Source organism: Orbicella franksi, chromosome 6, assembly GCF_964199315.1.
Source record: "Orbicella franksi chromosome 6, jaOrbFran1.1, whole genome shotgun sequence".
Lineage (NCBI taxonomy): Eukaryota > Metazoa > Cnidaria > Anthozoa > Scleractinia > Merulinidae > Orbicella > Orbicella franksi.
The window spans coordinates 28292852-28319919 of record NC_138150.1 but is presented as its reverse complement, the minus strand read 5'-3'; the positions used below and the strand labels follow the sequence as shown (position 1 = coordinate 28319919).

Genomic DNA, 27068 nt, shown 5'->3' with positions numbered 1-27068 from the left:
CAGAAGCTATGTATCACTATCTGCATCACGAATTAAATAGCTTTTAAACATGTTTTTGCTTTGGTGTAAGCGGATTATTAGATAACTAAACAAACTTAGGATAATGAAAATATAATCTAACATTACAAAGAAGTGCTAATATATTAGAGGTAATCTATACTTGCGCATATTACAAGAGAGATATTACTTTATGGCAAACAAGTGATTAAGACTATATGTATTTATGCATTAGCTAGAACGTGCCATCAACCAACCAGTAAGTCTGTGCATGTATGATATCAAGATTCTTAGAGCAGACCAAGTCAACACGGTTTATAGTGTTTATTGTATGGACCACGTAATAAACACTATAAACCTTGAAAGTAAGAGTGATCATCGCAGTAAATTTTCCAATTTAAGCAATTGGAAAGAAGAAGCCTGAAAAAATCAGGGCTTCAGCGGGATTCGAACCCGTGACCTCCGCGATAGCGCGGAGGTCACGGGTTCGAATCCCGTTGAAGCCCTGATTTTTTCAGGCTTCTTCTTTCCAATTGCTTAAATTGGAAAATTTACTGCGATGATCACTCTTCACTTTCATCTACAACCGCAGTTCAAATATGAATTATTTCATATATACTTCACTATAAACCTTGTTGACTTAATCTACTCGGGGAATCTTCCTGGAAGAAAAAAACGACCTATTTTATTTTCTGGAGAACTTTGAAACTGTCGAAAACTCCCATCCACGGCTGTGAATAATCTACATAAAAATTCTACGCACAAAACGAAGACATGGCAAAGTAATTTACCCTCTGGGAAAAGCTTAGCTTTTCGCCTCTAGCGAGTAATCCGCTTGGGATTATAAGCCTAATATAAATTACTATGTTTGGTTAAACTGATTCTCTGTGAGTATGCCAACACAAACAAAAAATATATCAAAAAACATTTTTAAAAAGGAATTTATATAGTTATCAGTTCTTCTGAATCTATCAACATGGAAGGAGGAGTCAAAGACAGCTACAGCCAAAAAATTGTAGCTAACAAAATAATAGTTCTATAGCTGCAAATACAGCGGCACGTGGTTTATTTTTTCTACAGTAATGTGATGGTCACCTTGCCATGACCAGCTGTATTGTAACAGCAATCACTTTGCTGATCTTTTCCAACATTATAGGAACCTCCCCCTCCTCCACAGGAATTCTCGTTATTACTCCCACTGCTTCCCCCGGAGTACCCTCCACCACCGCCTCCACCCCCACCTGCACCACCACCCCCTCCAAAACCACCGTTTCCCCTTGTCCATTTAGATTTTCCACCCACTCCTCCTTGAAGAAATCCTTCACCCCCTTCACCTCTGTCCGGCGACGTTCCATTTCTCCCGCTAGAGTAAAAACCGCCGCCGCCGCCACCTGAAAAAAATATAATCAGCTGACTAATTCCCATACTTATATTTAACGGTTCCAAATTTAGCAGTGTCATGCAATGGAGGTTTGTCCAGAAATGATATAATAGGAGGGTTTCCAAACAATATTTTCACTACCTTTCAATAACATGTAAAATAGTTGTTTTTTGTTGTTGTTGTCGACCAAATTTTCGGCAGCTTCCGAAATTTGAAAGGTGTATTTCGACTGACCTTAAAAGTTGCACTGCCGATGAAAAAATGATTTTGCCCAACATCGAGGAGGTTTGAGGTAGATATTTAAAGCCGATGAATCGACTGCTTGCAAATCAAATGTGTCTCGTCGGCAACTGACTCTGGTGAAGTAAATAAAATCATTCTCATTTTTACCCTCAGCTGACGACTTATCATCACCACTCATTGCACCGTGTCCATTGCTGCCTCCTGACCATGAGTTGTGTCCAGAATTCCCTGACGTGTTTGTGCTGGCATCGCATCCCTGGTGTCTTTTTGTTACAGCTCTGACGCCTCCACCTCCTCCAGCCACTATCAAAGAAGTATTGCTTCCTCTCACTACAAATGTTCCTCCACCACCTCCAGAACTCTTGCCGTGGTTTCTTATTCCTCCCTCTTGACCAACGAGAATTTGAATCAGTTCATCTTTGGATAAGTTGAAAGTGCCTGCCATTCTGGCACCTCTTCCTCGATATTCACTGTACATGTCGTTATGATCTTTGCGGCCGTATCCCCCTGCAGCTCCTACTGCTTCTATTCTGTATTGACCAGTGTACGGCACAGTCCACCGTTGAATGCCGTCGGACAGTGCAACTTGACCGTCATGATCCTGACCTTTGTAGTTACTGCCGAGTGGCGTTGGACCATCTTTTCCACCAGTTCCGAGACTTGTAAAGGTAGCATTGAATCCTGGGTAATTAAGAAACAATAGTAGTCTAAAGCTTATCGCTGAAAACAAATTGGGTATCTAATAAGGAAGGGCTAGCGCCAAATTGCCATCTGATGAAATCTTACTCGTGGAAAGGGGGAGGACTTTGAACCTGGGACCTCCTGATTATTTAAACTAGCGCCGCTCCATACCACTGAGTCGGCCACGCTACATCAGCAGTAATGAAAAAAATTGAAAATAGACGTTCAGGCATTTTCATTTTATCACATCACACAGTCACTCTTTTTTAACCCACCAAAATAACTAAAAGATCTTTACCGCATTCCACTTCAGCGCGCCAACTAATCTGTCAGGTAACTGATCTGTCATGTTTGGCTTTTACTTGCGTCGCTACCACGGTTCCAGTTAATAATAATAATAATAATAATAATAATAATAATAGCTTTACAAAATGCTATAATATTTACATAATTTGTCTGTTAAATGTCTGTTAAACTTGTAAAACATGTTTCCGTATCTAATCATGATATCATGGTTACTACAACTAATACTAATACTACTATCATCATCATAACATTAATTAACATATTCCATACAAATTGGTATATACAAGGTAAAAGTATTATTAATTATTATTATTACTGATAATAATATTAATAAGAAGAAGAATATTAACAGTAATAATTAACTTGTACTGCGCAGATATCAATTTAACATTTTCAGCCGCGCATTACAATGGTCAAGAAAATATAACTACTTATAGACCCTTAATGTTACTTAAAAATCCTAAAAACATCTCTAATACAAGTTCTTGTTAAAATTAACAACAATGATTATGATATGCACTAATAAAATTGTAAAATAATAGTATAAAATTAGCTAAGAAACGCTTTCTGAAACAGATGTGTTTTAAGAAACTTTTTAAAACTATTTACAATAAAAGGGGGAAGATTTTTCCATAATTTGTGGGCAGCCAAATAAAACGATCGGTCAACCAGCGTAGTTACAATTAAGGAACTCGTTTCTACTGTTATGGTTGCTCAGCTTTCTAGACGAGCAACGAAAGAATAAACTTGAAGGTCGTTATATATACCAAGAAAAGGATCACGATGGGTAGATTCCTGTGTTTGTACTTACGCATGCGTCGCCAGGCTATACTTAAGCTTTAATGCCAAAACGCTGAAACTCGGTCGATCCGTATTAAGAATGCACGCTTTGATACCAGATACAATTCGGGTGATATTGATTCCAAGTGAAGTGTTTGAACGATATTAAGTTAGTGCCAGCATGCCTCGAGTATCAAAAGCTAAATTTTATTTGCTCACGCCATCTTATTTGCGTCAACAGCTCGTCTCTTGTCCATATTCTTATTTCAGCAATAGTGTGCTTATGTCTCGGAACAATCGGCTGAAAGTTGCCCAGCGGAAATTTGATGTTTTTAAAACAAACATTAGCCCGAGAAGCGAAGCTTCGAGCGTAAATATGCTAGTTTTAAGAACATCAAATTACCGAGGAGCAACTAGCAGACCGATAGTTCCGAGACGTAAACACACTCTTGTCTTTATTGTTCACTATGCACAGTTGCGGCAGTTTGAAAATCATATTGAATTATTTTCATATATTTAAGATGAAAGTCGTGAAAGCCTTTCAATTTTCTTTTGTAACAAGCCCGCTTGTTTACTTAAAAATTATCACAGACGAGTACTATCCATTCGGGTATTTTCCTCAGATGGGCACCATGGGCAGATAGCGTCTTTCCACCGATGAATACTAGGGAGCTTAAGAACAGATGACGACGACGCCGAGGACGACGCCTAGTAAAAAATGAATTTATATTTCACCAGCAAAACTCGCGATTGTCTAGATCTGTTCGGAATGCCAATGGCTGTAAAAACGCGCGAAGGCTAAATATGTAATGACAGCGTTCAATTCCAAATGGAAATACGAAGAATTAGCCATCGTCGTCCACGTTCAGTAGACGACGCAGAACTTGGTCATTTCACGTTATTTTGCAGAAGACGACCGCTTCTTGGCGTTTTGGAAGTGTCTGTGAAGAAGATTTCAATAAAGTTTTGAACGATTAGTAGATTTATACTAAAACAATTAGATTATTCGCTTTCGATTTCTATGCGTGATAGTTGACTCGAGCTGCGCCCTCGTCAACTGTCACGCGATAGAAATCTCGAGCTCATAATCTAATTGCTTAATAGAAAGGCTTTCGGAGCAAGTTTCCTTTCAAGGTGTTTTCTGAAAGTGGTTACAACGGCTCGCTTTCAGCTGCCACTTGCCGGGCAAATCCTCTGTAGAAAAAAAAAAAACGACTACAGGGTACATTTACCGATAACTCTTGGCGCATGAAAACCTTTAATACGCTCATAATAACGTTCATAAAAGTTCTAACATCTGCAAATCTAATATACTTACTGTCCTTACTGCTGAGATAAATGATGCAAATATATATTGCTTTACTTGTGCCTGATTGGCTGTGCTAGATTCGCATGGCATTGTGGTAAAGGTACAGCCGCCATCGTTTTCCCTTGAATTCCATTGCATTGCATTGTATTGTATTTTCTCATAAATTGTCCGATTTCCAAGTTTGTAATTACTCGCTGTGGTAAATCAAAACATAATACATGGCAATATTTACCTCTGCAAGTTTTTCCATCTCCACGAAATCCATCTTTGCACGTGCAGTTATAGGATCCCCGGGTGTTGTTACACACAGCATTAACACTACAGTTGTATGTTGCGTTGGTACACTCATTGATATCTAAAACAACAAAAGGAATCTAACTCAAAAACGTTTTATTTAAATGGTGTGGTCACGAGACTTTTCGCTCTGATATAGTTTGCCTAATCCTGAGACCTCATGTACGAGTTAACCAATGTCTGTTAAAATCAAGCGCTTTGAATAGTAGTTTAAACCACGAGGCAAGAGATGCATTGAACCAAACTGTGTTACAAACATTTACCAGTGCAGTTCATTCCATCTCCGTGAAATCCATCTTTGCACGTGCAGTTATAGGATCCCCGGGTGTTGTTACACATAGCATTAACATCACAGCTGTGTGTTCCGTTGGCACACTCGTCTATATCTAAAACAACAAAAGAAACCTAACTAGAAAATGTTTCATCGAAATGGTGTTATCACGAGACTTTTCGCTTTGAAATACACAAGTGTGCCTCATTCTGATGCCTCATGTATGAGCTTACCAATGTCTAATAAAATTACTTGCTTTTGAATAGTCGCTTAAACTACGAGGCAAGAGATGCATGCGCATTAAACCAAACTGTGTTTCAAATATTTACCAGTGCAGTTCATTCCATCCCCATAAAATCCATCTTTGCACGTGCAGTTATAGGATCCCCGGGTGTTGTTACACACAGCATTAACATCACAGCTGTGTGTACCGTTGGTGCACTCATCGATATCTTGAACAACAAAAGGAATGTAACTAAAAAACGCTTATTGAAATGGTAGTGCTTAAAAGAAATTTTCGCTCTGATATAGTGTGCTTCATATATAAGCTGACCGATGTCTATTAAAATTAATACTTTAAGCCTTGAGGCAAGAGATGCATTAAACCAAACTGTGTTACAGATAGTTACCTGTGCAGTTTATTCCATCTCCATAAAATCCGTCTTTGCAAGTGCAGTTATAGGATCCCCGGGTGTTGTTACACACAGCATTAACATCACAGCTGTGTGTTCCGTTGGTACACTCATCTATATCTAGAGCAATGAAAAGAATCTAAGGTAACTGGAAAACATCTTTTTGGAATGATGTAAGACTTTTCACTCTGACATGCACTCTTTTTTTTTTTCTATAACTGAAGAATATTGTTTTTTTCTGCCCAGGTTGAAGATAACAGAACCAAGTGCCTATATATTGTGCTCCCGGGGTTTCCTATGTGGGAAGTTTCATTTAAAATGGTCTGATAACACTGAAACATATTAGCCTTTCCCACGCGTGTGTCGTTTATATTATATCAGTTTGTATTTCTAAGTTTGAAATAAATCGTTGGTGGAGAGTTACCTCAAAATTTCTCAATATTTTTAATAATTAGAGAAATGTAACGAAGAAGATCTTAATTGTGACGAATATGCTAGTTTTAAGAACATCAAATTTCCAAGGGGCAACTATCAGAGGCTGATAGTTCCGAGACATAAAAGGCTGATTTAGCAAGAGAACGGGGACGTCACTTGACGACGGCGTGCGCAGTACAAATACCCAAATATGGTCAGATGACGACTGCAGGGCGCACGGAATAACCTGGATTCTGTTCTAATTTGACCGTATTTGGGTATTTGTACTGCGCGCGCCGTCGTCAAGTGACGTTCCCGTTCTCTTGCTAAATCAGCCTAAACACCCTATTGCCTCTATTGTTCAGCACTAAATTTTCTTCCGCGCGCCAGTTCAAAAATCATATTGAATTATCTTCAAATGAAAACCACCAATGCCAAATGAAAAATTTGAAATAGAAAACATACAAAGCCCATTGAATATAATTTCAATTGTTTGTTTTCTATAAGCCCGATTGTTTACAGAAACATTTTCACGGACGAGTACTATCCATCCGAGTATTTTCCTCGGACGGGCACTATATAAACGCCTCTATTTGGCGCAGAAATATTTAAAATGGTCTGATAACACTGAAACATATTAGCCTTTCCCACACGTGTCGTTTATATTATATCAGTTTCTATTTCTAAGTTTGAAATAAATCGCTGTTGGAGATCGAGGTACCTAAAAATTTCTCAATTATTATTCAATTATTTTTTCAAAAATATTTAGCGAAATGTATCCAAGGGGATCATAATTGTGACGGCGGTTTGGATATCTGATTTTTTATCAGGACAGATTGAACGTAGAGTTGCATCTCTGTTGTTTTTCTTAGTTTTGGTTTTGATTGAGGAGGTAATTCAGACACTCGAGACGAAGTTTCATCACATTTCCAAACACCTCACAGATCTTCAAAAATATTCCTTTGTGCATCGTTTTTTCAATTCTTCCCAGTGTTTAGAAATATGATGAAACTCTCTCTCATGATTGATATATCACGGCAACGAATATTTCATAACTCTTTTTTTGTCAAGTTGGACGAGCCAGGCCCCTGTTAATACTAAAACGCCTTTTGTCGAATGTTCTTGAGTACCCACTTCATTATTTTAATTAAGTACCACACTTTTAGTCGTTAAAATCGTTTTTGGGAATGTTATGCCCTTTCTAGTACCTTGCTTACAGCCATACAGCTCCACTCTCATTGAAATGTTGCCATTCCAAGCGACTGGTACAAAACGAATGTACCGTGTTGTGATTAATGGGTTGAGATTATGATAAACCACAGTGTCCTGGTCTGTGTTTCCGGTAAATTCCTGAATCAGTACAATTTCAAACTGTTAGCCATTAAGTGCTGACTTATACATTGACTGGCTCCAAGGCAAAAAGTGAGTTTTAGTTCGCGGAGACACTCGAGACTTTGATGGGTGAGGGTAAACAAAACTCACAATTTTTCACGCGTATGGACAGTCGTAAACTGTTTCTTACACCTCCACCTGAAAATAAGCATCTCCTTTTCTCAATGTTCTGCTTCGGCCTCGAAAGGATATGACGTTTTGTAGTTGTTAAAATCGTGGACACTGCGCAACGAATTTGCATTCAGATATTCTTTTTGAGTCAACTTGATCGATTTTTTTGTGTAATAAACAGAATCACATCAAATAGCGACTCCAGTTCCTTGAAGATTGATGACTGTATGAAAATAGAGCGAACTTTAAAACAAGGGATATAAAAAACAAGTAAAGGAAGTGATAAATAACGTGTTCTAGGGGATTACGTTAACTTTTACCTTGTCCGTGATACTTCCATGTTCCCTGTAGAACTGAAATGTCGCCTCGTTGTCACTGTACTGCAGGTTGTACTTAGTTACCCACTGTGGGTAAGTTGAGGAATTCCTTCCTTGCGTTGCTACACCTGTCACTTTAGCGTACTGAGCTCCCAAATCAACCTGCAGCCATTGATTTTCATCACTTGTGTTAGCGACCCAAGCTCCGGCTATACTTCCATTTTCTTGAAAGTGCAGTCTGCCGTGTTTGGCCATAGCGACATGTTCGGAGGGGCTGATCTCCCCGGCAGTGGTTGTACCGGCCGTAGTGGCATTTACGTTGTCTTCGTGTTCTGACTCGTATTCGGAAGAGGCGGTGATCTGCGCGTCAGTGATCGCACCGCTTCCCATTCCAAGAGCGTCTTTGCATTCTAAAAGATATGCCAAACCAAAACAGTTTTGACCTCGGTTGACATTAGGAAAAGGGATTTAAACAATTTTAATTGATGCGAGCAGTGGATTCCAATATCATATGTGATCAACTTGACTAATTTCTTCATTCTTACTTAACTAAGTTTATTTGTAACTTTATTCACTTTTGTATTTTGTATTAGATCACCGAGAAATGTGTCAAACATTTTTTGTTTTAAAAAAATCTTAAAAGTTGTTGTCACTGGCTTAAAAATCTTAAAATAGACGTTTCGGCTAAAATACTATAACCTTCTTCAGTAATGAAATGAATGTTAACGGCATCTAAATGTAAATGAGATGTTTATAAGAATGTGAGGAATTCGCTAGGGATTAATTTAGCATTTTGTAAATGTCTGGAATATGCGCGTGGTCATTAATTGAGTTCGGTTCGCGAATGGAATGCCACGCTTCCAAGAACAATCTACGCGACCACAAGGGACAGCAGTCTATGACCTTGACATTATTAAAATCAAATTAGTGGTTGTTTTTCTTAAAAAACTGCCAAAGAACCAAACCACCTAAAGCATTAAATCAGCCCCAAAATAATCAGCCACAAAGTCACAGAGGCTTTGTTACTTTGCCATATTTTCAAGGAATCTCTGAAAAAATTGCAAGAACTTTGGGACAATTCGACGTAAATGTTGCTCATAAACCCGTCAAGACGGTTGGTTCGATCCTGAAGAAACCGAAGGACAAATTTCGATCAAGACCTGTCAACTGGTGTCGTGTATAAAATCAATTGTAAAAACTGTGAAAAACTTTACATCGGTCAAACATCCAGAGCACTGAGATCCAGAGCAAAAGAACATAAAAGAGCCGTCCTCACATGTGACAAGAACTCCCTTTTGGCGCATCACTGTATGAAAAACAACCACTAATTTGATTTTAATAATGTCAAGGTCATAGACCGCTGTCCCTTGTGGTCGCGTAGATTGTTCTTGGAAGCATGGCATTCCATTCGCGAACCGAACTCAATTAATGACCACGCGCATATTCCAGACATTTACAAAATGCTAAATTAATCCCTAGCGAGTTCCTCACATTCTTATAAACATCTCATTTACATTTAGACGCCGTTAACATTCATTTCATCACCGAAGAAGGTTATAGTATTTTAGCCGAAACGTCTATTTTAAGATTTTTAAGTCAGTGACAACAACTTTTAAGATTTTATTACTATGCCTGACTACAACTACAGCATTTTTTTTGTTTGTTTGTTTTGACTGTTAAAGAGATTAACGCATGACGCAATATTTATTGCTATCCGGTGTTTAGAAATGTGATAAAAATCTCTCTCGTGGTTGATATATCATGGTAATGAGTATTTCATAACTCCTTTTTTTTTGTCAAGTTGGACGAGCCAGGCCCCTGTTAATACTGAAATGCCTTGTGTTGAATTTTTTTGACTACCCTCTTCATCATTTTCATTAAGTACCACACTTTCAGTCGTGAAAATCGTTTTTGGGAATGTAATGCCCTTTCTAGTACCTTGCTTACAGCCATACAGCTCCACTCTCATTGAAATGTTGCCATTCCAAGCGACTGGTACAAAACGAATGTACCGTGTTATGATTAATGGGTTGAGATTATGATAAACCACAGTGTCCTGGTCTGTGTTTCCGGTAAATTCCTGAATCAGTACAATTTCAAACTGTTAGCCATTAAGTGCTGACTTATACATTGACTGGCTCCAAGGCAAAAAGTGAGTTTTATTTCGCGGAGACATTCGAGACTTTGATGGGTGAGGGTAAACAAAACTCACAATTTTTCACGCGTGTGGACAGTCGTAAACTGTTTGTTACACCCCCACCTGAAAATAAACATCTCCTTTTCTTGATGTTCTGCTTCGGCGTCAAAAGGATATGAAGTTTTGTAGTTGTTGAAATTGTGGACACTGCGCAACGAATTTGCATTCAGATATTCTTTTTGAGTCAACTTAATTAATTTTTTTGTGAAATAAACAGAATCACATCAAATAGCGACTCCAGTTCCTTGACGATTGATGACTGCATGAATATAAAGCGAACTTTAAAACAAGGGATATAAAAAACAAGTAAAGGAAGTGATAAATAACGTGTTCTAGGGGATTACGTTAACTTTTACCTTGTCCGTGGTACTTCCATGTTCCCTGTAGAACTGAAATTTCGCCCCGTTGTCACCGTACTGCAGGTTGTACTTAGTTACCCACTGTGGGTAAGTTGAGGAATTCCTTCCTTGCGTTGCTACACCTGTCACTTTAGCGTACTGAGCTCCCAGATCAACCTGCAGCCATTGATTTTCATCACTTGTGTTAGCGACCCAAGCTCCGGCTATACTTCCATTTTCTTGAAAGTGCAGTCTGCCGTGTTTGGCCATAGCGACATGTTCGGAGGGGCTGATCTCCCCGGCAGTGGTTGTACCGGCCGTAGTGGCATTTACGTTGTCTTCGTGTTCTGACTCGTATTCGGAAGAGGCGGTGATCTGCGCGTCAGTGATCGCACCGCTTCCCATTCCAAGAGCGTCTTTGCATGCTAAAAGATATGCAAAACCAAAACAGTTTTGACCTCGGTTGACATTAGGAAAAGGGATTTAAACAATTTTAATTGATGCGAGCAGTGGATTCCAATATCATGTGTGATCAACTTGACTAATTTCTTCATTCTTAATTAACTAAGTTTATATGTAACTTTATTCACTTTTGTATTTTTACTTTGATAAAAAGAGGCTTTTATCATGTAAATAATTATAATGTTTAAAAAGTTAATGTGTACATAAACCTGATAACTCATAACTCGTTTTAGGTGTCCCCAATTAACAGCAATGTTAAATCTCAATTGACACGTAAATAATGGTATTATTATTATTATTATTATTATTATTATTATTATTATTATTATTATTATTAATGGTAATAGGACTGAGTGGAGTTCAATTCGGACTGTAATCATACGAGTGATTAACAAAATCGGATGTCCGATTAGTTAATCACGAGTATGATTACAGACTGAATTGGACGACGCGATGTCCTGTTACCTGTTAATCAAAACTATGACAAAATCCAAGAAAAGAACAAACCATCGATTGAGCGCCTAACGATTAAACGTCGTTATGAATGCTGAAAAACACAGTAGTTTACTCAACATAGTACACCGCAACAGCGCTCGCAAAATGATGCGTACTGTCCAATTACAAGCATGACGCGTACACTGTCCAATTAATAATGGTAATAGAACTGAGTGGAGGGCAATTTGGTCTGAAATCACAAGTATGATTTCAGACCAAAATTGTACGACACGAAGTCCAATTACCACTTTATTAGATCCATTTTGAAATCTCACAATTTTATCGCCTTAATTTTTAGATTTTTTGGTGTATTGTTCCAGTAGCCGGTGTGTTGAAAAAAAGCGCAAACGAAAACGCCTTTACGTCTTATTCAGTATGCAAAACGATGTCATGTGACGAAAACTCATCCGAGCATGACAAAGAAACAAGCAGTTTTGAAGTCAGAACGAAAATAGTCTACTTCAGCTAAAAAAGTTCAATTCTCGTCGCCTGAATCAATGATGGCATAGGCCTTTCTTTCTTCTGTGGTTGAGGCTGAGACTTTTCATTGCCTTTAGAGAAGGAATTTGAAGGTGTATCCTGCGTAATTTTGCGATGGATTTCTTTTGAGTTCTGAAACTCCCTCGAGTGCACGATGCCCAGTGGATGGTACGTTTTTTTTTCTTTCATACCGTTTAATGGCATGATTTTAAGGGAATCCAGCTCGTTATCATCTCCGTTTCTTTTTGTGACCTCGGCGAAGGACTCAATACTCAGGACCTTGTCAAGTTCTTGCGGCGCCATTTCTTTCAAGATATTTCCAAGATGGCGGGACTAGCACCAGCTTCATAAGACGTTCATTCATTCACTGTTTTGTGGAGCGGAGCGTATTTTGACTATGTTTATTCACAGCGACAGAGTTGAGCTCATTTGTTGCTTCGTTTGAAACTACCAGAAACCTGGAAACATCTACCTTCTTGAGATGGCCCTGAATTTGTTGTTGTGTGGTTTTCGTTTGTTTATGTTTTACTGGACTCGGTATCATACGGATCTTGAGCAAATGTTGAAGAAAAATCGCCAAAATATTCGTCAAAATGGATACTGAAAGTTGGAAACTTCCATTAAAGTAGGTCTTCAGCCTGAAGGAGCACATAATCGTCATTCAGAAACTGTAATTGATTAAATTCGTCAATTTTTGGGGGAAAAAACAACAATAACAACAAAGTTTTGGCAATAGTAGTTGCAAAATTCTCCACAATGGCTTTTTGCCTTTCACTTTTCTGAAATTTTATTGATTACTTTAAACCAATCTTGAAGTCTGATTGATTGGTTTGTTTTACTGTCCCATTCCCATTGGTTGAGAAAAAGATGCGATTTAGAGCAAAAACTAGTGCGATTTGTGAATAAATCGCACCACTGAGAGCCAATCAGATTGCAAGGATAACCAGTGATTTCAAAATGGATTTAATAAATGCTCAAATCGGGCTGCTGATAGCCAATCACGTCCGAGAATTTTGTTGTTGTTTTGATTATTACCATAATCGTATCTATAACGAAATTTTCGATCGTGATTGGTTCTCCGCACACCTGTTTGCCACGTAATCGGCGTGCGATCATGTGGATGTCCAATTACAGCTATCTAATTTGAACTTTGTAATTGGATACCTGTAATCGCATACCCGCGTGATTTGCATGTCAATTGCGCGCGTTTTAATGGCTTTCCTTGCAATGTTTCCTACAGTTTTCAAACCTTGTGAAACGTGCTACATTCATTTTCGCTCAAAAGAAGTTCTCAAAAGACATTTTTAACTCCGAAATTTGTTATATATACGATTAATTAGTAATTGGACCTCGTGTCGTACAATTCAGGGAGTAATCTTGCTCGTACTTTCAAATCGGCCTCGTACTTCGCGCCGGTCCGATTTTGAAATTATTCGCGCGATTACCCCCTGAATTGTACTCCACTCGGTCCAATTGTTATTGTTATTGTGATCATTGTCGTTATCGTTATCGCTATCGTCATTGTTGCTGTCCTTGTCATCGTCATCGTCATCGTTATCGTTATCGTCATCGTCATCGTCATCGTTATCGTCATCGTTATCTTTATCGCTATTGTTATTGTTATTGTTATTGTTATTGTTATTGTTATTGTTACCATGAAGGAAATTTGTCTTTCCTATGTATGGCACAGCTTTGTAAACCCTTTGAACTTAATGGCTAATGATTTTTGTAAAGTAGTAATAAAATAACGTGTTTCCTTGTAGATCTCCGAGAAATGTGTCAAACATTTTTTGTTCGTTTGTCTTGATTGTTAAAGAGATTAACGCATGACGCAATATTTATTGCTATCCGGTGAACATCAAGCGATCTGGTTGAACAGAACTTGTTTTGGAAACAACTGACTAAACAGAATATAATTTTTATCAACAACGGGAAAAAAATGCACAGAGTTGTTTGTTACTTGCTTACACTTTGTTGGTTTACTGACAGCTGGTGCTGAATTTCTTATTTGTAGTAAAATAGCTATACGCCTTTCAGTGGACCCAATCGCACACTTAGTGCTAAATACCGAAAAAAACCGGTCAATCCGGAAGAGCCACTTATTTGTCCGTTACTGATCGCACCACTTTCCATGCCAATAATTTCTTAGCAACCCAAAGCTTTAAAGAAAGGAAACAGGAGCATTAAAGTACTTATGTTGCTTTTTGCTTACACTGAAATCTTATCATCAGTTGAAATTCTCGAGTATATATATTTTGTTGAAACGGTAGTCTCGCAGTACCGTTATTCCTTTCACGGGACAACATCCAGCGCACTGAACTGAAGACAGAGAATCATAACTATCAATCGAAGGTCACGATAGATCTGTGCTTGTCAGTTAAAATCATAGTATATGGATTCTTAACCTTAAAACAGCTAGCCGCACGGTACCGCTTGTTTTGTGATTGTACTTGAACTGGCCATTAGAAAGCCATCAATCCTGTTGAGAATTCTAAAAGAGTCATCCAAGCAGGGCAGACCTCTATTTGTATGTCTTTAAAATGAGCCCATGATCCAGTTTGACCGATTGTTAGCTGCGTTATTACCTTTGATGATGTAAACCTGATTGGCCCACATTCCACCTTCACGATCAGCCCCACACTCCGTAGAGTTTCCATACATGTCGAAGGTCGGCGGCGCAGTAGCACCAGCAAAACACTGGCCACCATCCTGAACTGCAAACATGCAGTAGCCCGCTCTTAGTTGCAGCCACGGCGCACGGGAATTTAACAGGTTTCGTTGTAATATTTAGCACAATTTTCACACCCTACTTTTGAAAAAGGTGTCCCTCCGAACTTTGTAGCATGTTTGGTGTTTCCCGGAATAGCATTTTCTTTCATTATATTCATTTCTTCCTCAGAGATATCGACAAAGCGCGAGGCGATCATTTTGAAAATTAGTCGGAGTTTAATATAACGGAATAAGACGCCATTCTCGACCAATGAGAGCGCGAGAATTTCTATGATTACCTGAGCAATTATACTAAAATGATATATTTTTTGCATCCATCTAGTTACCAGTGCAGTCTTTTCCATCTCCATGAAATCCATCTTTGCATGTGCAGTTATAGGATCCCCGGGTGTTGTTACACACAGCATTAACATCACAGTTATGTGTTCCGTTGGTACACTCGTCGATATCTGAAACAACAAAAAAACTATAACTGGGAAACTTTTTATTGGAATGTTATGATTACGTATATTTTTGCTCTGAAACATAGCGTGCCTTATTTGTTACTATTTTATTGCTTCACACAAAAACTTCCCACCGTCTGATAAAATTCCTTGCTTTTGAATACGAAAAAGAGGTATTAAGAGGCATTATTAAAACCAAACTGTGTTACAGATAGTTACCAGTACAGTTTATTCCATCTCCATAAAATCCATCTTTACACGTGCAGTTATAGGATCCCCGGGTGTTGTTACACACAGCATCAACATCACAATTGTGTGTTTCTTTAGTGCACTCGTTTACATCTGAAGAAACAAAAGAAATTTCAGTAGCATTAGTCGTTTGGCTCCGTGACAGATGTTTGTATTTACCCTCTAGCACATTTGTTTGGCTTTTAGACTTCATGATAAGCTCCAATCAATCAGCTAGTAAGAGTTTTCTATTAGTCAAAGTCCACTCGACTGTGCCTTGTCGACACATCGCTCGAAGAAAACAGTCTGCATGGCCCATAGAAATCCAATGGTTAAATAGGAGTACAGGTCAGTTTAACAAACGCAGTCTCAAAGGGAGATTCCTTATTATAACTAGTAGAGTTAATGACGATATTTCTTACCCACTTCACAGTCATGACCAGTAAATCCGAGAATGCACAAACATTGGTAATCTCTGTCTGTAAAACCGGCCTGGCAGGTTGCATTGTTCTGGCACAGTTTCTTTGCACAAGCATTCTTTAAATAACAGAAAAGAAAAGAAAAGAAAACGATTGTTTGGCGACAGCAAGAGAAAATGACAGCTAAAGGGAGACAGCACAATTCCGGTAGGATAAAGAATTTTAAAGCAGAGTTGTAGCAGAAAAAAAAAACGGAAATTATAATCGATTGCGTGCAGTTTGGAATGTTGTAAAAACGTTAATGGTGCAGAAGCAGGATAGCAGGCCAGTCATAGAATCTCTCCGCAGAATTTATCTTTAATTTATATTATCGTCTTGGATTTGAAAGCTCGAAAAACACTGGATAGAAAACAAATACATAACGAGACAACTTGCGTTTCCTTACAATTTCGCAAATGCGGCCATAAATTAAATGTAAAGAATCACTATGATAACTACAGTCTTTAACCTGGCAGTTGAATGTTTACCTCAGCTCCGCGATATACATAACTTTCGTTCGTCGCGAGGTCTCCTGAGTGTTCGTTGTGGTGTTCATATGTAATGTTATTCAGATCACATCTGTGTTTTCCATCTGTATCTGCTATCTTTTTAAAGTTATAGCTGACACAGTTTGGCTCCAGGTAGCATTTCAGTTGGCAGATATCCTCATTGATGACGTCAATGGTTCGTATCACGTGATTATCCAGACGGTGACCATGGATTGGATCAATGGTGAATCGCAAATTACGACAGTTACCTGAAGAACAAAAATTTTGACATGCCTTTATATAAACATTAAAATAATTTCCATCAAAGTAAAATGAAAAATTAAAGACAGTTTCTATGAGATGAAAAGTGGAGTCCAACCTCTGTAAAATGTGTCATAGTTTTGTTTTTCTGTTCTAGAAAAACAGGATGTTTCTATTAGTAAAAACAAGCAGGAACCAAGTTATTCATAGCAAAAAAAACCTTCAATTTTTCATGTCGAGGGACTTGAGTTGAGTTTTCCCATAAACCTTGAGGTTATTACATGGCATGGTGCAGTAAATAGCTGAGAAAAACCTCTGAATAAAATATCAAGACTCGAAGTAAAAATAGAAAATAATGTTTCTCAGGTGGCTTTCAACCAAAAACTGTTCTTTCCTGAAAAAAGAAAACGTGCAACTTTTGTTTTGGCAAAACGATGCAAGAGTAACGGAGACGAGTTCGACACAATTTCTTTTACAGTCAAACCGGATGTTCTTTTGATGGCATCCTTGCAAACTTACGCCGCAACATTGGTAATTTGATTGACAGTTTAAGTGGAGCAAGATGTAACCCGCGCGAATAAGTTCCTCAGTCCATTTTGTAGTTCGTTGTTGCAACTTGTTTTGGTTTCCAAAATGTTTCAGGTACAGCTGCAAGATTTTGAGGATTGATCATAACAATTACAATTTCTTCCAAATTTAATGTGATTGGTGTATAAACTGCTGTATTTTGCTCTAACTAATCTGCCAAATTGTAATCTGACAGTGTAATCGAACACTTGGCTGAAATCGGACACCTGTAATCGGACAGTTACATGAGCCAATCATTTTAAGTCCCCTCCATTAAATTCACCAATCGCAACGTTGATTACAGTCATTATAGTAACCAATTCAAGAGACTGACTCTGTAAAATTTCAAAGTTCGTGGCAAATGTAATTAATTGAATCTGTTGGAAAATATAAATGCGTGTATTTTCACTGGAACTTTATGTAATCATGTAAACACAGCCGAATTCTTGATAATTCTTTTTTTTTATGCAAACACCCTAAAATGTATTATTCTTACTTAAAAATATCACTTGAAATGGCAATGAATGATTATCAATAGCAAGCCCTGCATCTGAGTCAGCGACGGCTACCTCTTATCAAACTGTAAACAAACTTGAAGTCTTTGACCTGCACTTCTTGCGATGATGGCGACGATATCGATGCCTCTTTCAACTTAAAACTTCTTTGCAGCACAAACGGAGGGTCACTCTCCTTTACCTTTTAATGAACACGTAGAGAAATATATGATCCGCGAGGCTAGGCTTTTCTGAAAGCTTTCAATGCATGTAAATTCTCATTCCTGTCAACATTTATAAATGTTTCCAACGATGATACCAATAGTTTTTGCTCCTCGTTTACGCTTTTAGAGGCTCGTATTGCTTTTCTCACTCGATTGAGAAGCTCGTTGTGGATGCTGAGTGGTTCCTCGACATAAAACACGCAAATCTATCTACAATTTTGAGCTATAACTGAGTTTGTAATTAATATGCGCCCAAGTGCCGCAGTAGGAGGTGCGGTGGCCTCATGGTTGGTGTGCTTATCTCGGGTTCGAACAGTCCGGGTTCAAGCCCTGAACGAGGACATTGTGTTGTGTTCTTAGGCAAGACACTTTAAGTCTCAAAGTGCCTCTCTCCACCCAAGTGTATAAATGGGTGCCAGCCAACTTAACGCTGGGGTCAACTCTGCCAGGGACTAGCATCCCATCCAGAAGGAATTCGAAATACTCCTAGTCTCTTCATGCTACAGAAACCGGGGATACACGCCGGCCTGATGGGCTTGTTGGCTCGCATGCAGACCCCTCCTTTACCAAATGACGCAGGACAAAACCAGCTCATTGAACATTTTGATACATTTTGTATTTTTTTAGTTCGTTAACGCTTTACCCGAATGAAGAAAACTTCTACTTTTTGCCTTTGCTTTTTGCTACGTTTCCCGTTGGCTAATTCATATGACAGCTTCTTTGCTTCATTAGGAAGTGGTCATTAACTAATGGGAGAGGACCGGTGAATTTTAGGGGAGGGCTGCGATTTTTTGGGCGCTCATTTGGGGCGGGCCAAAATTTTCTGGGCCCGCGTTTAGGGGAGGGTCACAATTTCTGGGCGCCATCCATTAAAACTTTTGGCGATGTGCGCGTAATAATGGGTTTTGTGCTATAAACTTTTAGCGCTGCTTAAATACGATAGCCGGGCAAGATAATCTTCATTGGCTGGAGATGAGGAGTGACTTCACGCGAAATCGCTTGCTTGGCTTTGAAATGGCTTTGAAAACAGCGCGCGTTTTAGTTTTCGCTTTCAGTTTTTTTTTTTTTTTTTTTTTTCCTTTTTATCGTTTTTTTCTCGAGCAATTTTCAGTGGAATCAGCCTCGTCAGCATGCGAGTTTCCTATATTATAGGACAACTGAATAGCAGATCAATTCATGAAAGTTTTCTTTAAAAAAAGCCGCGATCAAAGTGCACGGATAATTGATGATATGTGTATTGTACTCGGAATGTATTGGTGTTTTTGGTAGATTTGGAAAGTTGTGGAAGCTAATTTTGAGGAGGAATCACTTTTTTGAGGAATCTTTTACAGACCACACGATATGGCCGAACTTGCAGGACCTGGAGGGGTAGAGCAAGAACTGCTGACTTTTCCTGAATAGAGCCAATTTTCCTTTTGAATTGCCAGTCGCTGATAAGTTAATATGCACAATCTGTTCACTCTTCAAGTCGATCACAAGACAGGAATTCAATATAAAGTCACAATGGGGCTATCAGGGGTTCTCTTTACTTGGTGAAGCATTGGGTTTTGTAAATAATATTTTGTAAATAATAACACTTTTTTCTTATTCCAATCAAATAATTGTCTGAAAATCACGCTCATATGGATTTTTGTGATGGAACATTCTAATTCTCAAAAATTTATCCCAGGGGAGGGTTACAATTTTTTGGGCTCACGAGTTGGGGGGGGGGGGGGGCAAGATTTTTGGGCAGTTAACCTGAGAGGGGCTCAAATTTTTGGTCCTCGCCTTTGAAATAATACCGGCCCTCCTAGTTAATGACCGCTCCATTGTGTAATAATTCAAATCAAAACTGAAGCTTGATCTGTTTGAAAAATTTCAATAACAGTTCGTTCGGGAGTTCTACCTATTCGGTTGACATGAAACCCCGCTTGTACTCTCCTGCTGTCTACAACCAAAATATTCTCTTTTAAACGTTTTATGTCATTCTTTACTCGATCTAATAACTTCATCATTCAAAGTTCTGGTTAAAAGCCAGGGCTTTTAGCTTTTGTAGACTAGAAACTCGGTCAAGGGCAAGAAAGCAGGAGAGTAAGAAGTTGTTGTTTCGTATCGGCTTAGTTCAGTCGATCGTCTTTGAATGTCAGTTATAATTACCTTCGCTGTAGAATAAACTGTTGATTTTATCATACCGACTAACCCTGTAAATCAAGTGACTCCTTTCCTATGCAGACGGCACCGTACAAGTGGATTAAAGATCATTCTCTTGGAAGAATCGATCGAAAGATATTCAGCTAAGACTCATAAAAAAAAGATTTGGCGCTGCCGTACAACTTCAGAGGCCAAAACTTCGAAATATTAAAGATCGCGCTTCACATTTAAATGTTTGGAAAACGCTGGTATTGAGTCATCCGGGTAGGTGCATGAGGCAACAGTGAAGTTAGGTGATAAAAATTGGCAAAACATAGAGAACGTGCTGGTTTGGACGATTTGACTTCACCAAACATGTGATGAAATTCTCTTTGAACTCGAGCATAATAGTGTGACTTTACCGCATAATATAAAAAATTAATCGGAGTTTCGTTCATATTTTTTTTATTGAACTAGGAGACGGTCTGTTACTTTAAACTGTTTCAAAACGAAATATTTTGAAGTGTGTTTACTACATTGGAAACTTAGATTATTGGCAAAGCTTTTCGAGAACTTTAATGATTCATTATTCATGTTTTTTTAAGTTTTCAACCAAATTTCCATCGTGATAGTTTTCCCGACCTCGGCTTGACTGGAAAAGAATAACAGGCGAAACTGAAAATATACAGTGTGACTGAATCAAGCAGCTATAAGATCGAATAAACTAAGCTTGTTGTCTGAAATAAAAATTGGATCTTTTTCGGAACGAAATGTGGAAAGTTGAGACAAGGAAACCTCAACTAGGCGACCAACTTATACACAAAGGAAAACACTTCAGAGAAATCGATCCTGCTTAAATATAAATGTATCGGCCTTTAATGCGGAATGATTTTTAGTTTAAGCCGTCTAGCTTTGTCTGAGGATAAGTCATGAAGTTTTTAATTGTTTTGGGTTTGTGAGTCTAGAACGACAGTTGTTAAACAAATTTGCATGTTCATGTCAAAGCCACCTGTTTAAATTAGGCGTAAATTAAGTTTAAAACTTCTTCTCGGCGCTGCATCTAATGTACCCTATTACATAAAAATGTAGTCGGTCTATTTCTACGCAAGCCGTTGAGTTTGCGCTTTAGGAACTTTCTCCAAATTTAAGCCAAGTATCCTCAACGAAACGTAAAGAAAACAACAAGAAAGAGTTCTAGCTATGGAGTTGTAATTTCAGAGGCCAAAACTTCGAAAAATTATTTAGCTTAGATTTATATTTTTGGAAGGCACCGGTATTGAAGCATCTCGAGTAAGTACATGTGACACAGCTGAAGTTACTGAAACAAAATTAGAAAAACAGAGAGAATGTGCTGGTTTGGACGGTTTGAGTTAACCAAACGTGTGCTGAAATTCACTGAACTCGAGCTTAATTGTGTAAATTTACTGTATAATATGAAAAATTAATCGGGGCTTTCGTTCATATTTTTGTTGAACTCTAGTCGGTCTAGGTCTGTTACTCTAGAATGTTTCAAAACAAAAGTTTTTTGAAGTGTGTTAACTTAATACAACTGGAGAGTTTAATTCTTATCCGAAAGAAAGCCCAACAGAAGACATATATAAAGTGCCACTGAATTAAGCAGCTATGCGATCGATAGACTAAGCCAAGCTTGATATCTGAAATTAAAATTGAATCTCTTTCGGAACGAAATAATGTTGGCCAGGCTAATAACTGAAAGTTGAGACACGGAGCTAGAGTAGGTGATCAATTAATATACAAAGAAAACTCTTCAGAATGAAATCCTTCTTGAACATAAATGTATTGGCCTTACATTTTTCAGTGTAAAAGTCTTCGATTGAGGATATATATGTCATAAATTCGAAGTTTTTAACTTTTTTTGAGAAAGCGAGTCTAGCGCAACAGTTTATGTAAACAAATTTGTGTGTTCATGTCAAAGCCACCTGTTTAATTATGTGTAAGTTAGTTTAAAACTTCCTCTCAGCGTGTATTTAATGTGAGCTATTAAATGTAATGTGCCCGATCTAGTTCTACGCAACCTTTGAGTTCGCGTTTTAAGAACGTTCTCCAAATTGCAGCCATGTTTCCTTAACGAAACTCTACGAGAACAAAAAACAGTTCAATGAAAATAAACTAGGTGTTACTTTCACTCAGTTTTAAGAAAGATCATTGTAACTCATCTATTTTTCATTTGCGCAATTTCTAGAGTAAATTTGCAGAGCATGTTTTTGCAAATGATAGTTTGATATCTCAGAAAAAAGGTTGCACGTCATTTCTCCGATGCGTTTTATTTTTGAACAACAGAAACGGCCATTAAACTAAACCGCAAACTGTGATCATTAAGAAACAGCAGTCATTTCACATTTCGCTTCTTCACGAACCTTCCTTCAGGTTGTCAAAAGCATCATCCGGCAAAATAGTCTTGCTTGCTTCCCGTTATGTGAGGACAATTATATTTCCCGGCGTGATGTAAGGATTTCTTTCTCTTTTGAAAGACTTATGAAAAATCCGAATTAAAGTTTGTTCAGAAGAAAACTTTTAATTTTGAGCCTTTGTTTTTATGAAGAAAGACCTTTTACGTCTTTAAGTTATCTCATTTATACCGCTTTTTTCTTTCCTGATCGAGGGCATGAGGCCACGCACTTCTATGATCAAAACTTTTTAACCATAAAACTTCAGAAGCCAAACGTTTGGAAATCGCCGGTATTGAGGCATCTCGAGTAGGCACATGTAAAACCGGTGAAGTTAGAAACAAAATTGGAAAAACAGGAAAATTTACTGGTTTGGACGGTTTGAGTTAACCCAACGTTTCCAGCTGAAATTCTCTTTGAACTCGAGCATAATTTGCGTGAACTTACTGTATGACATGAAAAATTAATTGTGGTTTTCGATTATATTTTCTATTATCAAACTCGGAGTCGGTCTGTTACTTTAAAATGTTTCAAAATGAAATGTTTTGAAGTTTGTTTACTAAACTAGAAACTTTATTTCTTATTCATAGTGCTTAACCAAACTTCCATCAAGACCTATATACAGTGCCATTGAATCAAGCAACCATACGATCGAACAAGCCAAGGTTGTTATGAGAAATTAAGAGATTATCAAGATAATTTCTTGCTGAAATTAATGAAGGACCTTTCTCGGAACGAAACAATGTTGGCCAGGCTAATAATTCAAAGCGGAGACACGGAAACCTCGAGCGGGTGACCAATTTATAAACTGAAAACAAACAGTTCAGACAAATCCTTCGTAAATATAAATGTATTGGCTTTAAATGCGAAATGGTTGTCAGTGTAAGTCTTCTTTGATCGAATACAAGTCTAAAGTTTTTAATTTTGTTTTGACATAGTGAGACAAGTACGAAAGTTTTTTAAACAAATTTGCATGTTCACGTCAAAGACGCCTGTCTAAATTAGGTGTGAGTTAACGGTTGTCAAACTTCCTCTGAGCGATGTATTTACATGTAACGTGGTCGGTCTAGTTCTACGCAAACCGTTGAATTTACGTTTTAACAACTTTCTCCAAATTTCAGCCTAGTTTTAATTCATAATAAAACGAAAAAAGAATTTACGAAAATAAACTGGTCGTTACCAAAACTTAGATTTAAGAACTAGAATATCATTCGCGTACTAATTAATTAATATTTCATTTTGCGCAAATGAAAGATCAATTTGCAGAGCATTTTTGCAAATGACAAGTTAATATCTAAGAAAAAATACCACATTTTATTTCTCCAATCACGCTTTATTTTTGGACAACAGAATCGGCCATTAAATGAAGCTGCAAATTGTGATTATTGAGAAGCAGCAGTCATTTCAAGCTTCGCTTCTCGACGAACCTAAAAAATGTTAACAAAACAGTCTTGTTTACTTACCGTTTTCACATTTCATTTCTCAGATCCTGCTTTATTTTTGAACAGCAGAATCGGCAATTAAAACAGACCTGAAAATTGTGATTACTTATTATGAAGCAGCAGTCATTTCAAGTTTCGCTTCTTCACGAACCTTCCTTCAGGTTGTCAAGAATGTTAAAAAAATATATAGTCTTCCCGTTTGGTGCTTACTAACATATTTCCCGGCGTAATATTGATGTATGTTCCGAAGAAAACTTTTAATCTCGAGCCTTTGTTTTCATAAAGAAAGAACTTTCAAGATTTAAGTTATCTTATTCATATCACAGTTTTATCCCTGAAGCCCCACACCTCTTCAGAACTTCATAAACATGTAACTTCAGAGGTCAAAACTTCGAAAAAATTACAGCTTCATTTTTACATTTTTTTGAGAAGCTCGAAACAAAATTTGAAAAACAGACAGAATGTGCAAATTGATTTTCAGTTTAAGTCTTCTTTGACTAAAGATAAGTCATGAAGTTTTCAACTTTTTTTTTTTTTGACAAAGCGAGTCTAGCACGACAGTTCTTAAACACATTTAAATCTGCTTGTGCCAATCGTTTTGAAAACTTCATTCATTATTCATAAATTTTCAAGTTCTTAACCAAACTTCCATCGTTGAAGTTTTTCCGACCTCGGCTTGACTGCCGAAGAAAAACAGGCGCAACTGATAACAGACATACAGTGCAGCTGAATTAAGCAGCTATACGATCAAATAAGCCAAACTTGTTGTCTGAAATTAAAATTGGATCTTTTTCCAAACGAAATCATGTTGGCCAGATTAACAACTGAAAGTTGAGACACGGAGCTAGAGTAGGTGATCAATTTATATACAAAGAAAACGCTTCAGAATGAAATCCTTCTTGAACATAAATGTATTGGCCTTACATTTTTCACTGTAAAAGTCTTTGGTCGAGGATATATATGTCATGAATTGGAAGTTTTTAACTTTTTTGAGTCTAGCGCAACAGTTTGTGTGAACAAATGTCTGATCAGTTAATGCACAAAGGAAAAAGCTCAGAAAAATCCTGCCTTAACATAAATGCTTTGGCCTTAAAGTCGAAATTATTTTCAGTTTAAGTCTTCTTTTACTGAGGATAAGTTAGGAAGTTTCTGATTTTGTTTTGAGAAAGTGATTCTAGTACGAGTTGTTCAACAAATTTGCATGTTCATGTCAGAGCCACCTTTTAAAATCAGGCGTAAGTTAAGTTTAAAACTTCCTCTCAGCGGGGTATTCAATGTGCGTTATTACATGTAATGTGTTCGGGCTAATTCCGTTGATTTTATTTTTTAAGAAACTTTTTAGGAAAACGAAACAGAGTTCTATGACTTCAACTTATTTTGGAGAAAACATGATTCCCGCACTAATTCATTCACTTTTCATTGTTCTCAAATTCTAGAGCAATATGCAGAGTGGTTTTTGAAAAAAAAACAAAAAAACAAAGAAACAAATCCACGTATACATGTATTTTATTTCTCCGATCGCGGCTTTTTTTAAACAAAAAGGTTGTAACAGAAACACATACTGGTTATCACAGTTACTTTTACCGGCATACTATGAATTCTTTTAGAAATCTTGAAAGCAGGATAAGCGCTCATTAGTTTTTACTAATTTAACGATCATGTGCCTACAGTTAAGAATTTTTCAAGGCGAATTCGACTGAAGTCCAAACATTAACGACAAAATGTAGCGGCTCTTGTGAAAAGAAGTTTTCACGTTACTCATTTATATAAACTACGACAGTAAAAATATTGCTGGTCCATCTTTCAAAAAGTGCTATACTCATGGGCAAAAATCATGATAAAAACAATAAAGGTAGAATATTTCCAAACAGTGAATGAAGAAAACTTTACCTTGTGCATCCGGTAGCAGGGAAGCGAAAAAGACGAAAACAAGGCCGGAAAATGCAGACAGCATTTTTACGACAAGTTTTCAAAAGCTTCGTAAAAACGGTTTGGTAGTGTTACATTCCAGCGAGAAGCTTTGGGGGATGGCTCAATGATGGTGTGAATCATGAACTAAATTGCGAAATCTGAAGTAAGTTTAAACTTGTTTCGTATTCAAATACGCCAGCTCCACATATTAATCATGCACTTATTAATTATTACTGACTGTTACAACTAAGGTGGTCTCCTACATTGCGGTTGGAAGATTCAATTAATTGTTCATTACTACGTACATGTAAAAGGGTGCTAGTTATTATCTTGACAGACTGTTGATTGTCTTTAACCACGCTAATAAAAGAAAGATGTTGTTGTGGTTACGTGGCTTGCTACATCTCTAAAAACAAGTTGAGTTAAGTAAGTTTTTCAGCTTCAATTACTTTTTTTTGGCCTTACGATAAAAAAAAAAGAAAAAAAGAAAACGAAAGAGCGTGTAGACAAAACGGTTTAAAGATGCCGGAAATGTAAAAGGGAGGCTTTTATTCCTCCTGTGCATGAACCCTGGAAATTACATTTGCTAAACATGAAACCTTCCAAAACGACGTACGCCATTAGTAGAATCCATTCCATCGCTGAAGTTGTTAGAAATCAAATATTTACTCGTGCACCCTGAGTCACTGCATTAGAGCTTTATATGTAAATCAACCGTGTCAAAGAGGCCAACAGCGCCTGCGCTAATCACGCTTTCCCCAGTTACGAAGAGCATTAAACGAAAGGGGTCACTAGATTTTGTATACAAGAACTTTCTACCGTCATTGTTTTGCTTTTTTCTTTCTGAACCAAGAACTGACTATGACGCAATAGACCATTTCCGAGGTGCTATTTGCCTCTGTGTCAAAACGAGTCTTCGTACGAAACCATTCATACATGTATGAAAATTCGTTTCATCTGCACTTTCATTTTCATGAAAATCAAACTCCTCTTCGTATTAAAAGTTTTGCTCGAAGACTCGTTTTTTTCGGAATGGCTTAATATCCAGTACTTTGTCACCAAAAACGACAGCAGAGATTGATATATGCAAGCGTTTTAAAGACGTGCTAAGCGACCAATATGTGATAACAAAAATAAAATTGTTTCTAGTCCCTTAGAATGCATTATCATTGCACGAAATAATTATTGTACAACGCATTTTACCA

General features: G+C 37.6%; 2 protein-coding genes across 2 annotated transcripts; both read right to left on the bottom strand.

Annotated features, from left to right (window-relative positions):
• Positions 1–991: 991 nt before the first annotated feature.
• On the bottom strand, positions 992–25984 carry LOC145488863 (uncharacterized). Its single transcript, XM_081467690.1, has 10 exons — positions 25843–25984; positions 16448–16716; positions 15924–16038; positions 15493–15615; positions 15157–15279; positions 5892–6014; positions 5592–5714; positions 5255–5377; positions 1769–2302; positions 992–1388 (listed from the first exon to the last, which is right to left on the bottom strand). Exons 1-10 carry the CDS (start codon positions 25904–25906, stop codon positions 1072–1074), a joined length of 1914 nt encoding a protein of 637 aa, XP_081323816.1. The 5' UTR covers positions 25907–25984; the 3' UTR covers positions 992–1071.
• Positions 7452–14824, bottom strand: LOC145489417 (lactadherin-like). The gene is made up of 5 exons (XM_081468388.1): positions 14686–14824; positions 10682–11088; positions 10067–10208; positions 8132–8538; positions 7452–7658 (listed from the first exon to the last, which is right to left on the bottom strand). Exons 1-5 carry the CDS (start codon positions 14822–14824, stop codon positions 7452–7454), a joined length of 1302 nt encoding a protein of 433 aa, XP_081324514.1.
• Positions 25985–27068: the final 1084 nt, after the last annotated feature.